The sequence below is a fragment of the Alosa alosa genome, chromosome 11 (assembly GCF_017589495.1).
Source record: "Alosa alosa isolate M-15738 ecotype Scorff River chromosome 11, AALO_Geno_1.1, whole genome shotgun sequence".
NCBI lineage: Eukaryota > Metazoa > Chordata > Actinopteri > Clupeiformes > Clupeidae > Alosa > Alosa alosa.
This window is the reverse complement of record NC_063199.1, coordinates 12,430,548-12,445,081: the sequence shown is the minus strand read 5'-3', so window position 1 is coordinate 12,445,081 and position 14,534 is coordinate 12,430,548. Positions and strand designations below refer to the sequence as shown.

General features: G+C 39.2%; 1 protein-coding gene across 1 annotated transcript; it reads left to right on the top strand.

Annotated features, from left to right (window-relative positions):
- Positions 1–1,280: 1,280 nt before the first annotated feature.
- Positions 1,281–14,137, top strand: LOC125302905 (sodium/hydrogen exchanger 10-like; the record flags this gene model as incomplete). The annotated part of the gene is given in 24 exon segments (XM_048256249.1): positions 1,281–1,446; positions 1,545–1,661; positions 1,872–2,033; positions 2,111–2,210; positions 2,367–2,507; positions 3,442–3,613; positions 3,720–3,801; positions 3,948–4,129; positions 4,349–4,489; positions 4,784–4,881; positions 5,463–5,582; positions 5,666–5,855; positions 6,055–6,243; positions 6,450–6,599; positions 7,094–7,145; positions 7,985–8,133; positions 8,280–8,405; positions 8,535–8,633; positions 11,840–11,992; positions 12,148–12,285; positions 12,897–13,085; positions 13,565–13,694; positions 13,836–13,870; positions 13,970–14,137. Coding segments are annotated over 24 exon segments (3,174 nt in total), but the record flags the coding sequence as incomplete, so codon positions are not given.
- Between the last annotated feature and the right edge of the window lie 397 nt (positions 14,138–14,534).

Genomic DNA, 14,534 nt, shown 5'->3' with positions numbered 1-14,534 from the left:
CCCTTCAATCACAAGTCCGATTCCCTAACCAGTAGGCCATGGATGCCCAAAGTAATTGACATTAATGCTATGGCTGCAAAATTACGAGACAAATGTTATGATTTGTTGGCTGTTCATGCATTGTTTGGTTGTGACAGTGTGTCATATCCATATGGCAAAGGGAAAGATTTGAAGGATTGTACATATGTAATGTAGAAGCTGATGAGCATGAAGGCAGGAATGGATTTCCTTTCTTGCCTCTACTATGGAAAGACTGTTGAAAGCCTCAGTAACTTGAGATACATGCTATTCACCATGAAAAGAGACCCTCCTAGAATAAAGAGTCTTCCTCCAACAAGATAATATGCAGCGGAACACATCAAGTGTGCACGGCTGCAAGTCCTTCTGTGGAGAGCTGCTGACAAAAAAACACCTCCAGTGTGTACTGATGATGTATCCTTGTTTGGTTGGAAAATAGAGGATGGAATTCCTGTGCCTGTTCATGGCAACACTGACATTGTACCCAAAAGAGGTCTACAGCTTGTTTCTTGTGGATGCAAGGCAGTGCTCCAGGGCCTCTTGCAGCTGTCCTTCAGATGGACTACCATGCACCACCTACTGCCATTGCAAAGGTGTGCAAATAAAAAATTGAAGATGGCTACACTTTCAGGGGAGGATACTGATGACAGCGAGGGAGAAATGTCTGATTGAATGAATGTTTTTTGGAGGAGACATTTGATGTTTGGATGTGTACAAGGCCAGCCTGGCAACATGTTCTGTATATAGTTGCTTTCAGAATCTGTGAGAAAGTTCTACTTTGTTTCTTATAACTTTGTCTATTTGATTAATTGTTGAGGGTTGATACAATTTGTTGCTCAGCCTACCATTTCAGCGGTGTGACCTTACTGGACTTTACAGTTATTAAGTTCTCTGGAGGGATCATTTTTAGCATTTTTATTGACAACATTGATTTCTGTTTGAGAAGAGCTTGCATTTGATACCATACATGATGGGTTAAAACAGTAATGTTCATCTAGTTATTTTTTTATGGTCAAAAAAGGGGGCGTGGCAAATTATGTCATTAAAAAAAATGCTCAAGGGTGCCCGGAGCGCCACCCGTCAGATTCTGAGTCTACACCCCCTAAACTATCAATTTATGCAAAAAAATTGAATTAGTACCTTATGTCACACCTATCCTGGGGTTCTACCTGACTAGTAGGTTTGACATTACAAATATTGACATTATCCCATCAAAAAACATGAGCATGAAATGTCATTTTGTTCTTGTTTTTTTTTTACAGGTTCTACTGCTAGCCATACCAGGATTTCTCATAAGTACATCAATGATAGCACTGTTAGTTGTCAAAGTCTTTGCTTACAAATGGGACTGGTATGTTGGTATGATGTTTGGAGCAATTGTCAGTACAACTGATCCTTTCTTGTCATCAACTTTGTTGAGAACCCTGGGTAAATACTAGGACTAGTAAGTCCTTTGAACACCATTTTACACCATTTTTATAAAATGAGATTAATGAATAAAGTTCACTCTTGCTTTGTCTCCACAGGAACTGCGAAAGCTTTACCTCTTCTAATAGAGGGAGAGTCACTGTTCAGCGATGGTGCCTCTTACATTATATTTGGCGTATTTAAAGATTTTGCCACAGATTTGGTGCCCTTTGAAGGTATGGGTCACTTTTGCCATATTGACTTTGTGGTAACTGAGAGTATGTTATACAGTATGTACACTGCAATGTGCCAATGTCATGTGATTTTTGAATCAATACATTTTAAATAATTAAATACTATAAAGTTCCCATTAACAGTTCCAAGTACATGTGCAACATTTTGTTATTCAACTCAATTGAATTTCCTTTCACATTTTTATCCATCAGCATCACAGTTTTGTGTAAAGATGATACTGCAGCTTGTGGGAAGTCCTCTTTTAGGCTTCATCATGGCTAAGTTTATAATGTTCTGGCTGTCATATATCTTCAATGATGGGCTAATAGAAATCACCATTAGCTTGGCAACGGCATATATCACCTTCTATGTTGGTAAGAAGCACACATGTTTGATGGATTGATGGTGAAGTTTGCTGTTCAGGTTCTGAGTGTCTTGTGATTTTAATTAGCTCAATGGCTGGGAATGTCAGGAGTCATTACAGTACTCATGGTTGGACTTCTTCTGGACATTGTCAACTTTAGTCCTGAGGTTGAAGTATTTCTCATAAGGTGGGTTCAACCTTATGTATTTTAATGGTATATTCTCACAGAGATACAAAACGGATTTTCTCTTGACTAAAACCTTTACTTTTTATACATGTAGGTGATGGAGTTGTTATTGTGTACATATAGGTGATTGGAGTTATTTTGTGTTTGCTTTATCAGATTTTGGGAAATGTTGACATACCTGGCCAACACACTTATTTTCTTCATCGTTGGGATTGTCATTTCCAGAGCATTTCAGCATTTGACACTAAATGATTTCTTCAACATCATTGTGCTTTACTTTGCAGTGTACATCATAAGGTAAATCAGAAATGATCCTGTTGTTTTGTTATCAGGTGTTACGAAGAAGTAAAAATAGTCAATAGTGAACCAAGAAAGCTAGTAAATATGCAGTGGTCAGTGAACGCTGCATTTAAAAGATGTCTACCTGCAGCTGTAGATTATATACTGCTGGGGTGCATATCACAGAGCCTTCTTAATGCTTTTTTAATTCACAAGCTATATCTTAAGCAAAACCTTTAACGTTTTCAAGTGTTTTCCTAAGGTATACCTTCTCTAGGAGATACTTTTATAAGATTAGTCTGGACCACTCTTAGCTACACCTTGACACAGCTCTTAGATGAAACAAATGTTTCAGAGCCAAAAGAAATGGGAGTGTCTGGACGTATGTAGGTGTTGTATGCCTGTTGTGTAAGACCATTTGATATGTGTTGCATTACATTTTGTGCCTGCTTTTTAATGGTTTACATGTACAAATCTATTAGTAACATCTAACCAATCATTTTATTCTGACTTGCATAGTTTGTCTTGTTGATGCTGATTTTAAAAATGATCATCTGCACTCCAGTCTGAGTTATGCTCCTCATACTGGTTACTGACTTCACTCTCTCATTTGACTGAAAAGCTGATTAAGAACTGAAGTAGAAAAAGGATTGAATGTCTTTATTGCATATGTGCACAAGCCACTCAACTCCTTGTGCAGGTACTGGCCTTTTCTTGCCTTGGTCTCTGTGGCATGTCTGCTTTCCTTTCATCCAAGGAGGGCGAATCACTCCACTTGTGGATGGAGGGTTCATTACTCTCCACTTGGCTTGGAATCACTGGAAAAGTTCTGTTTCAGACAAAAGCTCTTGTTTTGCCTGTTGATATGAATATCATCTAATATCATGTTGAGAACAATAATATCCATCATACGTGTTGTTGTTCATCCTTTCTATCATTTATGCCCCACTAGGTCAATCACCATTGTTGTACTCTCACCTGTGTTGGTCCGCATTGGCTATGGCTTCAGATGGCAGTGGGCATCAGTGTGTGTTTGGGGGGGCACTAAAGGAGCATTCTGCTTGAGTCTCACTCTCATGGCTTTCCATGAACAAGGACTGGACGAACATCTAGTGCGAGAAAAGGTGCTGAACAGTCAAAAATGTAATTTCTCTGTGTCCATCTGCTTCTGTGTATGTGTATGTGTATGTAGTAAAACTGATAAATAATACATTTATTGTACTAATTTAGGTGTTGCTTCTTGCTTCTGGTGTGGTGGTACTCTCCCTTTTGATCAATGCAACAACTCTGACAACGTTTTTAAAACTGCTAGGTAATGTCCACAAATGATTATTTAATAAAAACAACAACAAATGGATATCTGTTGGATTCTACATGTCTGAATCTGTATAATAGTCTAAATTGCAAGGTGAGTGTAAAGGTATTGTTTGAGTAACCTTGGGAAGTTTGCCTCCTCAGGCCTGTGTGATGTGTCTGTGGTCAAGCGCATGGCTATGTACAGCGCAGTGCAGCGTGTGACGGAGAGCTCCCAGAACACTCTGAGCATGCTCAAAATTGACAGGTTCCTGGCAGATGCTAACTGGGAAACAGCTGAACAGAGAGTGCATGTCGAGGACCCCTACAAAACATCCACTGAAGAGGTCAGTGCCATATGGCCTGGTAGCTGCAACTGAAATGAAAACCATACATTGATTACTAAGCATTACTCATGAATTGAAGCACTGTTATTAGCATTAATGAATAAAGATGGTATGTGGGCATATATAATGTCTGAGTTCATGTCATTATGACATTGTGTACTACTAAACAGTATGGAAAATGCTGTTGTGACTGCATTGCTGATTTTCCTCACTTACCAGGTTAGCATTGAGGACTTTTGCCCAACGGCTCGTGTGACTAAGTGCCCAGATTGTGAGAACAACATCCCCTATGTTCCCTCTCAACGGGAGCGGGAAGACATGATGGAGGAAGCACGCATGCGAGTCTTGAAGGCTCAAAAGGTCACAGCCCTCTATTTCACTTAAGGAAATGACCTCCTACTTACACATACAGTCACTAGACCTACCCAGATTGAGGGGTAGCCCATCTGGTTTAGTTGTTATGGAAACAGAAAGAAAACAAAATCATAAACAAATTGTATGACCCTATCAGGATAGACAAACACAAATCTATTATAATAACTAGGTTATGATCGACTGGCAAAATGTTACAAAGAAGAGAATACTGTATATATTTGTCTTATGTGGTTAATACTGTATATATTTGTCTTATATGGTTCTTGCTGCGTCTTTCAGACCAGTTATTGGAAGCAGTACAGCTCTGGAATGCTTAATCGGCAGGCTGCACGCACATTGATCAACACGGCAGACAACATGTCTGATCTAAAAGGAAAGTCAGTATTTTACATGCATTTTTCATGGAGTAAATGGATAAATAAATAACATTTATTTATGAATGTTAAACCTGTATTGAGATGATTGTGTGTTAAAATGACAAGATATTTTCATCATGTTGATAAGCATTTTGGTACAACTTTTATTAGTAATTATTGCAGGCCAATGGTTTGCCATTCATGCCCACTGTGCTAGTGTGGAGAACTCTTAAACACTAACCTCAGTAATCACTTCTAATCGGCCATTCAAGTGTGTTGTTTCAAGTGCCCTTCTCCTCATGACTCACTTCCACAAGCCTGTGAGTGATTGAAAGCATAGAATCCAGAATTATGTCTTATTTACGTATTTAGTATTTCAAGTCATATGAAACTTACAAACAGTTTTTTTAAGATGATGTAGGCTTATACTCTATAAGTATAGGCATATCATATACCGCTACATCAACATTTAACGGTTAATTTTGAAACTGAATATTTAAATAGAAAATGTCTGGCATGGTGGCAAACAAACAACACTTTGTATGAAGGCAACTATTTTGAGTGTATGTATTTACTAAGCCTAAAGAATCTGATTTTTTCAGGTTCATTACTGTCCAGGATGTTAAGAAGTATTGGGAAATGAAAGGTTTCTTTGTAATTCTCCTGAGAAAACTGGAAGACTGGCTGTACAATGTCAAAGCTGAAAAACTGAAGCCGTCAAGGTGAAAATTTGCAGGTTATCGTAACCAAGAGCAGTTGTATATCACATGCACTTGACTTCAATAACCCATGGTCTCTTTTGCAGGCATCCATGGCTGAAATTGTGTTACCAGGTGGTGTTCAGTGTGTCTTTCGAGTATGTCATGTATGTGTTAATTCTACTCAACATATTTCCCATCGCTCTTGGGTTCACCGATATAACACACTACGAGCTGGAGCTACAGGTCCTCAACTACATTTTCTGTGCTCTGTATGTTCTTGAAGCCATTTTTAAAGTAAGAGATCAATAATAACATGGTAGCATGAACAAAATCAGATTATGATGAATGAGTTATGATTTCAGTGGATCTATTGTGTCATAGTTGTAGATCAAGATCAGTATCGCTGTATATGCACTAGTGTGAGTGTGATGAGAACAGATCTAGTAACTGATTCCAACTGGCCATCACAGAGGTATTTCATCATGTCCCACAGGCCCTGGCCATGAGAAGAGCATATATTTTCAATCACTGGAACCAGTTTGATATCTTCATTCTTTCGGTGTCTGGTGTCGATATCTACATTGAAACCAAGTTTGGCCTGTCCGAAATCAACTTTCATATGATTAACATTGTACGTGTGTTTAAAATGTTTCGACTGACCAGGGCATTGCGACTGGTGAAGGTATGTCATTTCCTATTGTAAAATCATGCTGGACACTCTCCTGACACTCTTATTTTTATTTTATCCATTGAATTGCATGTAATGAATAAGTATCACAGTTCTGACAGGTTAAGCAGCTGCATGTGGGGCTTTAGCTCAATATATTAGTGTTTTTCTGTCTCTCTGCACACTGTCTGCATTGTCACCTATTATTTTTAAATTGCCAGATAGTGATACCCAAGTTAATAAAGGTAACCAATCGTCAAATAAGTAAACAACTCAGCTTTGGATACGACATTGGAAAAGGTTACATTATTGGTGAGGAGGACATTAGTAAACTCATTGACCACATCTCTGATGACAAGAGCATCTCCACGGTAGGTAGAAAATCAGACATAAAGCCATACTATGTGATTATCTTGATTACTGTGCCATACTTGATGTCAAATTTAGGGCTTGTCCACTTATTGTTTTTATTCGCAGCTAAATGGAGATTGGAGAATTAAAAATGGAGATTATGTGTCATACCTTTTTGACCATTGATAATCATTGTGTTTTTCGGACAAATCTAAATGATTTTATAGGTATTTTAAAGGAACTGATTTATATGTGGACTGAGTTGATAATACAGATGTAGAAGTAAGGTCTAACAAAAGATTATTTTAATGGCATAGTGTTGATAGGCTAAAAGGTAAATCAAATCAGGTTATGACAGCATAGTAACCTGTATGAGCTGTGATCCTCAATATTAATCGTCTGTTCAAGCTAACAATACTTTTTGGTAATAATGGAAGGTAGTAATACTTGTAAATGACTCTGTTGAAAGAGTAGGACAGGAATGGTCAGATGTAACTAACTCTGTGTTTATTAGGAACTGAAATCCATTTTGGAGAAGAACAGACTGGAAGGAGTGAGGGAGCTTGGTAAGACAACTAAATAAAAATACGCAAGGCCCTCTTTATTGCAGCTAGTGAACATAAATAATTATCCTCAGTGGTCTTCAGTTCTGCCTTTGGTTAGTTCAAGGGGAACAATGTCATAATTTCATACATGGGACCATATTTGTGTTGGATATCCGGTGTACCCAGGTACCTGATTTGACGGGAAAGTAAGATAATGGCTCTAATCTTCTCCCAGTGTCAGGTCATACTAGTCTTCTGGTTTACACAGCCTGATGTCTCTTTTAGACCCGGTCCTCCACCTGGAAGAGGGAAACCTGCCTTTGGTGTGCTTTTAGACCAATATCCTCAGCTACGGCCATCAAAGGAAATGGGACAGATTACAAAACACAGAAGATGATGTCTGTTACAGGGGGCTATAAGGGCTTAAGAGAAGGGGAAGAAGGGATTGATGGATGCACTGATCCATTGTCCAAAAAAAAAAGAATCAAAGATAAAAGAACAGTCTTTCGGGGGGAAAAGATCTAATAATCTCTGTTCAAAACAACATACAACACTGGCCCATACCACACAGAGCTTCAATTCCAAGTGAAGTCAGCATCCTCCTGACTGCATAATACACCTGATTAGCATTTAAATCACAGACATCGACCATGCATTATGAAGGACCTGAGAAAAACTAGATGGAGTGGGATTAAAGTAAGTTGAGTTGATTCTCTCAGCTTTGGGGGAAATTATGTACAGTTACAAAGTCATGACATCAGAGCAGATTTTTTTGGGGAAGGTGTGTGTGTGTGTGGGGGGGGTGTCTGTAATCCTGTGAGGAAAGATGATATCCTTAGTTTGGCTTGTCTCTTTTCTAGGCTTCCTACAGAGAGACCATCCAGAGATTGCTATCTCAGTCAAAACCCGGCAGGCCATCCGGGCTGTTCTGAACAGTGAGAGGGACACCATTCATTCCCTCATGTCAGGGGGCCTCCTGGATGACATAGAAGCTGCAAAGCTACAGAAGGTAGGCTTCAGGACAAGATGCTTGGACATGTTTCTCAGAGAAATGGAATGCTAGACTCATTTATGGAAGCTCTGCCCTTAGTGATAAATAGCTCTATTGGGTGATTTAGACATGGAAGTCACACAATACTTTATGTATCTCTGCAGATGATTGAGATTAAGATGAAGAAACTCACCAAATTTCCACCGACCATATCAGCGCCCACAGCTGAGGAGCTCCTGAAGAGTCTGCCATGGCTCTCCAAAGACACTTCACAGATCAATTTCTTCAAGGTAGAATTGACAAATTGAATGACATTTGGGCTCATTTACTCGGCACAAACAATCCAACTGTGTTGTAGTTCAAAATCATTTCAGACATGTTTGAGGCCATTCACTTATTCGTTCATTCATACTTTTCAGAGAGTGGCACAGCTTCTGTTCTTTGACTTTGGAGATACAATAATACAACAGAATGATGCTCCTCGTGGAATACATTTAATTGTTTCAGGCATGGTCAAGGTATGTGGGTTGAAGGGCTTTAGTAATTAATTATATCCCTAACTTGCAAAGATAAAGTTTGCTCCTTGTACTAGCAATGCAATGTTGAGTCAAGACTCATGCTAATTCAATGTAGTTAGACAGATATCGTAATTCAGACCTAATGCCACGAGCCTGGTCTCTGCTTTCTGTCTCTCTAATGGCATAATCATTTGCTATGCTGTTGTGAGAGCCTCAGCACCTCATTGCCCCTCATGAAATTAAATTTTACAAACGTGTTTAAAACAGATCCGGTGTTGGAACACAACCCATATGGGCGATGACTAACAGAGTCAGTCACCTGAGCACCCACAAAGCACTCCATCACCTCAATGCATTTATTCTTTTGGACAAGAGTCAAGTGACAAACAGGAAAGGAACATTGCATATCTAATAGTACATAGCATCATGACGACGAGCAGCGTGACACAAAGGAGATGATATATGTCTGAGACTCAGATATTAGTGTCTTGATTTATACACTGTAATTTATATTATCTTAGTGCTCATCTCATAAATGCTCAGTGTGTGGGCTTGTATTATGTGTGATATGCATATGTTTATATTAGACTTTTTCTCAAACTCCACATAATATAGAATCTGCCCTTTGGATGCTTTTGAAACAGCCTGTGTGATTAATATAATGTGAAATCCACACATCATTTTTTACTTCTTGATCTTGATATAGATCAGCCCTCTAATATACACTGTAGGTTGCACAGAGAAAGAACAACACAAAGTATACAGCCAAGTCATTAATATGTGCAAATTACACTTGATTTGTCATTTATGACCACCTTATAATGGTGCTTCAACATTACCAATTTGAACACATTACAGCGTGACAGTGCAATTATGTGTTATTTGGACAGCTAGGGGATAATAGTCCCCTTACACTCATGGTCTCATACATCTACCTCCCATGTGATCTGGTTATTAAATATCAGCTCCTCACATGGGCAAGAATGGGGACTTGCAATGAAAAATGCAAGTCCTTGTTATTTTTTAAGACCTCTTCAGGTAAACACATTTCCTAGTCTAAAAAATGACCATGGAATCCAGAGAAACTGTTGGGCAGTTTTGAATATTAATCTCATTCGGTCCAGAGAGGATGACTAGACTGTCTGTGTAGCAGAAGGGGATGTGTTATTATTAAGAATGTGAAGGGGTGATGTAGAAGCATTAGCAGACAATTGCAACAATATCTGACAAACATAGTTTGACAGAAAAACAATAATAGAATGCAACTGTGTTTTTCAGAAACCTATTTTTCTCCTCTTAAAATGTGTTCTCAAATAGGCCATTACATTATTTAAAATGGGATGACAACATAACGTAAGGTAACATAACAAAGAGGGATGACTGAAGAACTTGTTGCTTTTAGTTAGTATCTATTGGTGCCAGCATCAGGGGCTTGCGGTTTGTCTAGTTATCAGTGATCAGATCATAAACGGCCACAGCAACCAAGAGGAATGATTGAAGAATTTGCTGGTACTTCGGTTGTTGATAGGCCGCTGTGCAAAATTCAGTACTTATAGCAAGTGAAATGACCAGACGTTACTGTCAAAATACAGTAGGTTTCCTAAATTGTCTCAGGCACATTAGGTCTGTCTGTGAATAGTTTTATTTTGATATAGCTTAAAAAGTACTTAATGATCTCTTTAATGATATACTTTAGGTATGGGTCAGGCTTATTACTAAGACGACTGAGAATAACCCAGGACTGCTCAACAGACTGACCAGAACAGTTATCTGACCAGTAGACTATAGACAAATGTGAGCCTAAAAAGGAGATCTTTCACAATAGCTGAATGTTCTCTTTTGTCCTTTCATTCAGCTCATGACCATGGTACAGTCTGTTGTGTAGAAAGGCAACCCTCCCATCACTCTATTACCCATCAAAGGCTGCAGATCATTTGCTGCTGCCAGCACCTGTCTGCATCAGCGTAATGACTAAATGACATAGAATCTGGGGACTCAAAGTTTTAGGGTAACACTTTATTTTAATGTGTCGCTGTTACAGTGTACCTACCTAATTAGGTACAGTGGTACAACCTGTGTAACAACATGTACTATCAGGTACTATCATTGTACTTGCATTATGTATTTGTGGGTACCTACATATAGTTGTTACATTGTAATACTGAGTGCTTTTACAAAGCTTTGCCAATTTGCCTACATTTTCATCAGAGGCAAAGAGCTGACCTGAGACCTGCTGGATGGGGTAAATCTGGTCATGATAGATTTGATATACAAAGCATGCTTAGCTCCAGTCAAGGCCTCATTGTCTTCAGTGTACATGTAACAGCTGTGCTGCTACAGCCTTGTTACTCTTTGATACAGTGGAATAAACCTATTAAGTGTACCAGTTAATTACTTACATGTACATATGACATGTATGTTATGTCTTCGATGTCTTGGAACAGGTCTACTAATTCACTACATAGTACATATATCAACTGTGTTGGTACACACTTATTGCTCTTTGATACAGTGGCATAAACCCATTAAAATGAAGTGTACCAGTTAAGTACTTACATCTACATATATACATCCTGTCAATGATGTTATGCATCCTGTAATTGATGTGTTGAAATGCGTCTGCTGTTACACCACACAGTACATGTGAATTAGTAGACCTGTTCCAAGACAAGACCTGTTCCAGTTTATTCCACTGTATCAAAGAGTAACAAGGTTGTAGCAGCACAGGTGTTACATGTACACTGAAGACAATGAGGCCTTGACTGGAGCTAAGCATGCTTTGTATATCAAATCTATCATGACCAGATTTACCCCATCCAGCAGGTCTCAGGTCAGCTCTTTGCCTCTGATGAAAATTTAGGCAAATTGGCAAAGTTTTGTAAAAGCACTCAGTATTACAATGTAACAACTATATGTAGGTACCCACAAATACATAATGCAAGTACAATGATAGTACCTGATAGTACATGTTGTCACACAGGTTGTACCACTGTACCTAATTAGGTAGGTACACTGTAACAGCGACACATTAAAATAAAGTGTTACCAATGTTATGTGAAGATGCTCCAATGTGTCATGTCTATTGCCTTCTTTGGGATGACAGCATTCTCATTACGTCTACTCTAGTAGATCCTCACACATCTTATGTACATTATTGTACAGGTAAGTCTCCAGTGTTTTGTCAGTGCAGTGTTTTGTTTTGACAGATCACAGGGTACAGCCCAGACCTTGGAGGCAAGAAGCTAAAGGACCGGAATCAGCAGACGGACTACAGGAGCTGTGGCACCATCCTGGGGGAGCTCAACTGCCTCACGCAGCAACCCATGGAGGTTACCGTCACCAGTGAGACCGCCACTCAGGTACACCGCTCTCTGCGCAACGGTCACCTCCTACGGTTTGTATGTGATCACAAAGCTTTTGAAATTTGCTTTCTGGAAAACTAGAATGAGTGATGTAGCCAATTGCGAGCAGTCTGTGTTAGAATGTGGGTGCGTCTGATTGTCTCTCCTACCAGACCTGCTTAATTCCCATTGACTCCCTGCTTGAGGCCTTTGATGTCTTCCCTGAATTCCCCTCTCTGGAGTACAAGATTTGGCACTCACTAGCTGTTAAGATCAGCACGACTGCCATTATGGAGCACATCGTCTACCAGGTCAGAAAAACTTTCAGCAGTCAGAAACTCAGTGACCTGTAAAGCACAGACAGGGTCTATATTTGTGTTAGTCATTTACTTCAGTGTGTCTTTGAGTAGAAACAAACAAAAAGTAAAAAACAAACAAAAAAAAGTGTAAAATAAATAGAGAAAGGGTTCCGGTTTTCCTGTGTTGGTATAATGGTATGTTAATGTTGTTTGGATCACCTATTTTTGTTCATTTACAAAGTTTTTTTCATCTTTAAGATAAGCAAAATGTTTACAGGACCACATCAAACTGTATTAGCATTTTCTGATGTTCAGAAACTCAGTGAATTGTGGAGCACTGACAGGGTCTATATTTGTGTTAGTCATTTACTTCAGTGTGTAGCTAGAAAGAAAAATGATTTTCTGATGTTCCTTTCTGATTTCCCATTCATTCTGTCCTTCATATGGCATAGCCTGAACTCTCCTGCTTAGCTGAAGCTATGATGTTGGCCGGGAACGTATTAATATATAAAATGTGGGAAATCATAGCCGTTGGGCTGTATGTCAACTGAATCAATATGTTGATGTAGACATTGTGTGTTGATGTAGACATTCTGTGATGTATCGCCACTGCTTGTGTACAGGGCTGGACGTACAGGCAGATCTGTAATCACCTGGCCAAGGCCTACGTGGTGGACCTGGAGGTGAACCGCAAGCTCAACATCTATGACGGCACCATGGAGGACGTAGTCGTGGTGTTTGGCAGCTGTGACGACCTACAGTCACTCAGCTCCTACTTGGCACCAGTACTCATTAGTCGGACCACTCACCAGGTCAGTGCATCCGCTAGCTGATAACTGATTAAGTTATTTAATATATCCCCTTCGGTGGCCAATTGGTTGTTTTCCCTGTCAACTCAGAATTAACATTGTGAAATGGAAGACAAACAGGGGTAGTGATTACTAGTGTATTGCTGAGTACTTTGAAGCTTGTAATTTTCATGTTAATAATTGATTTGTTAAGTGTAATTGCAGATATGATATCAGATTATATTATTAGTGATAGGCTCTAAAACATTTAAGTCATTTCCATGTGGTGCTCATATTATCACCACTGAACTATAACGACATGTCTTCTCAAGAGTGCCACCTACTGGTTTAAAAATGCATAACATATCTATCTTACACTTCATGTTTTATGCAGAAACCACAAATTTCCTCTGCTTTGTATTACTCAGCTGTATCAGTTTGACACTTAAAATGCCTTAATTTATCAATGTCCATTTTCCCTGTCATTTTGGTTGGGGTTTCAGATTGTGGGCACAGCCAACACAACCAAGCTACTGATTGTGCCCACTGCCCACTTGGAGACGAAGGAGAGCTGTCCTGAGCTTCAGAAGCTCAACAGTGTTCCTTGCCTAAGACACGCAGCCCAGAGAAGAAGTAATGCATCACACCCTCATCTGTGAACACGCAATTGAACACTGATTGTATTAAGCACAAGGAATGTGTCATATTTGCCTGGTATGCAGTAAATTGGTATGTCTCAAGTTAATACCCCTTTGTTTTACCTCTACTTAACAGGTTCCAAGCACACAGGGTCTGGACTGCTGAAGACTGTAAGTGAGATGATTCGTAACATTCTGGAATGACTGTGTTCCATGTTGGAGCCAACTTGATTCTCGGCTTGAGATGATCAAATGTGTACTGGTTTGCAGGTGGTGTCTGGCGAGTCTTTGGTGGGGAGCAGCAAAGAAAGCCTGAAGGTGGTGACGCAGAAAGTGCCTAGTACTGTGAGGTTGGAATTTTGAATGCCTCTTGCTCACTGATAGATTTCGAGTCATGTAATCCAGTTAAATGTTCAGTCATTAAAATGTGTATCTTACCTTCCAGTTATCTGGTGTCTAGATATGACGAGATTGCCTGAGATTCTACACAAGTGAATTAGTGTTGATTGGATATAATACAAAACTTACCAGTTTTAGGAAACTTGAAAGTTACTGAAAAAGACAGGTTCTGACATACAACCATGATAATTTAACAACCATTTCAAAATACATCTGGTAGCAAGTCCCAACTATAAACCTATGCCATTATAATCAACAATCTATGTGCCTAAACTAAACCTGTAGCATACTGCCCAAATGGTGCTGAGCTGGCACCATTCAGTCCTTCTAAAATCTATCTATCTATCTCAACAATATTGGCAAGACTATGTGCTAAGGATATAGTACATGCAAGGCCAAGCAAAAATAGGACAAACTCAAACCTGATCACTGACAT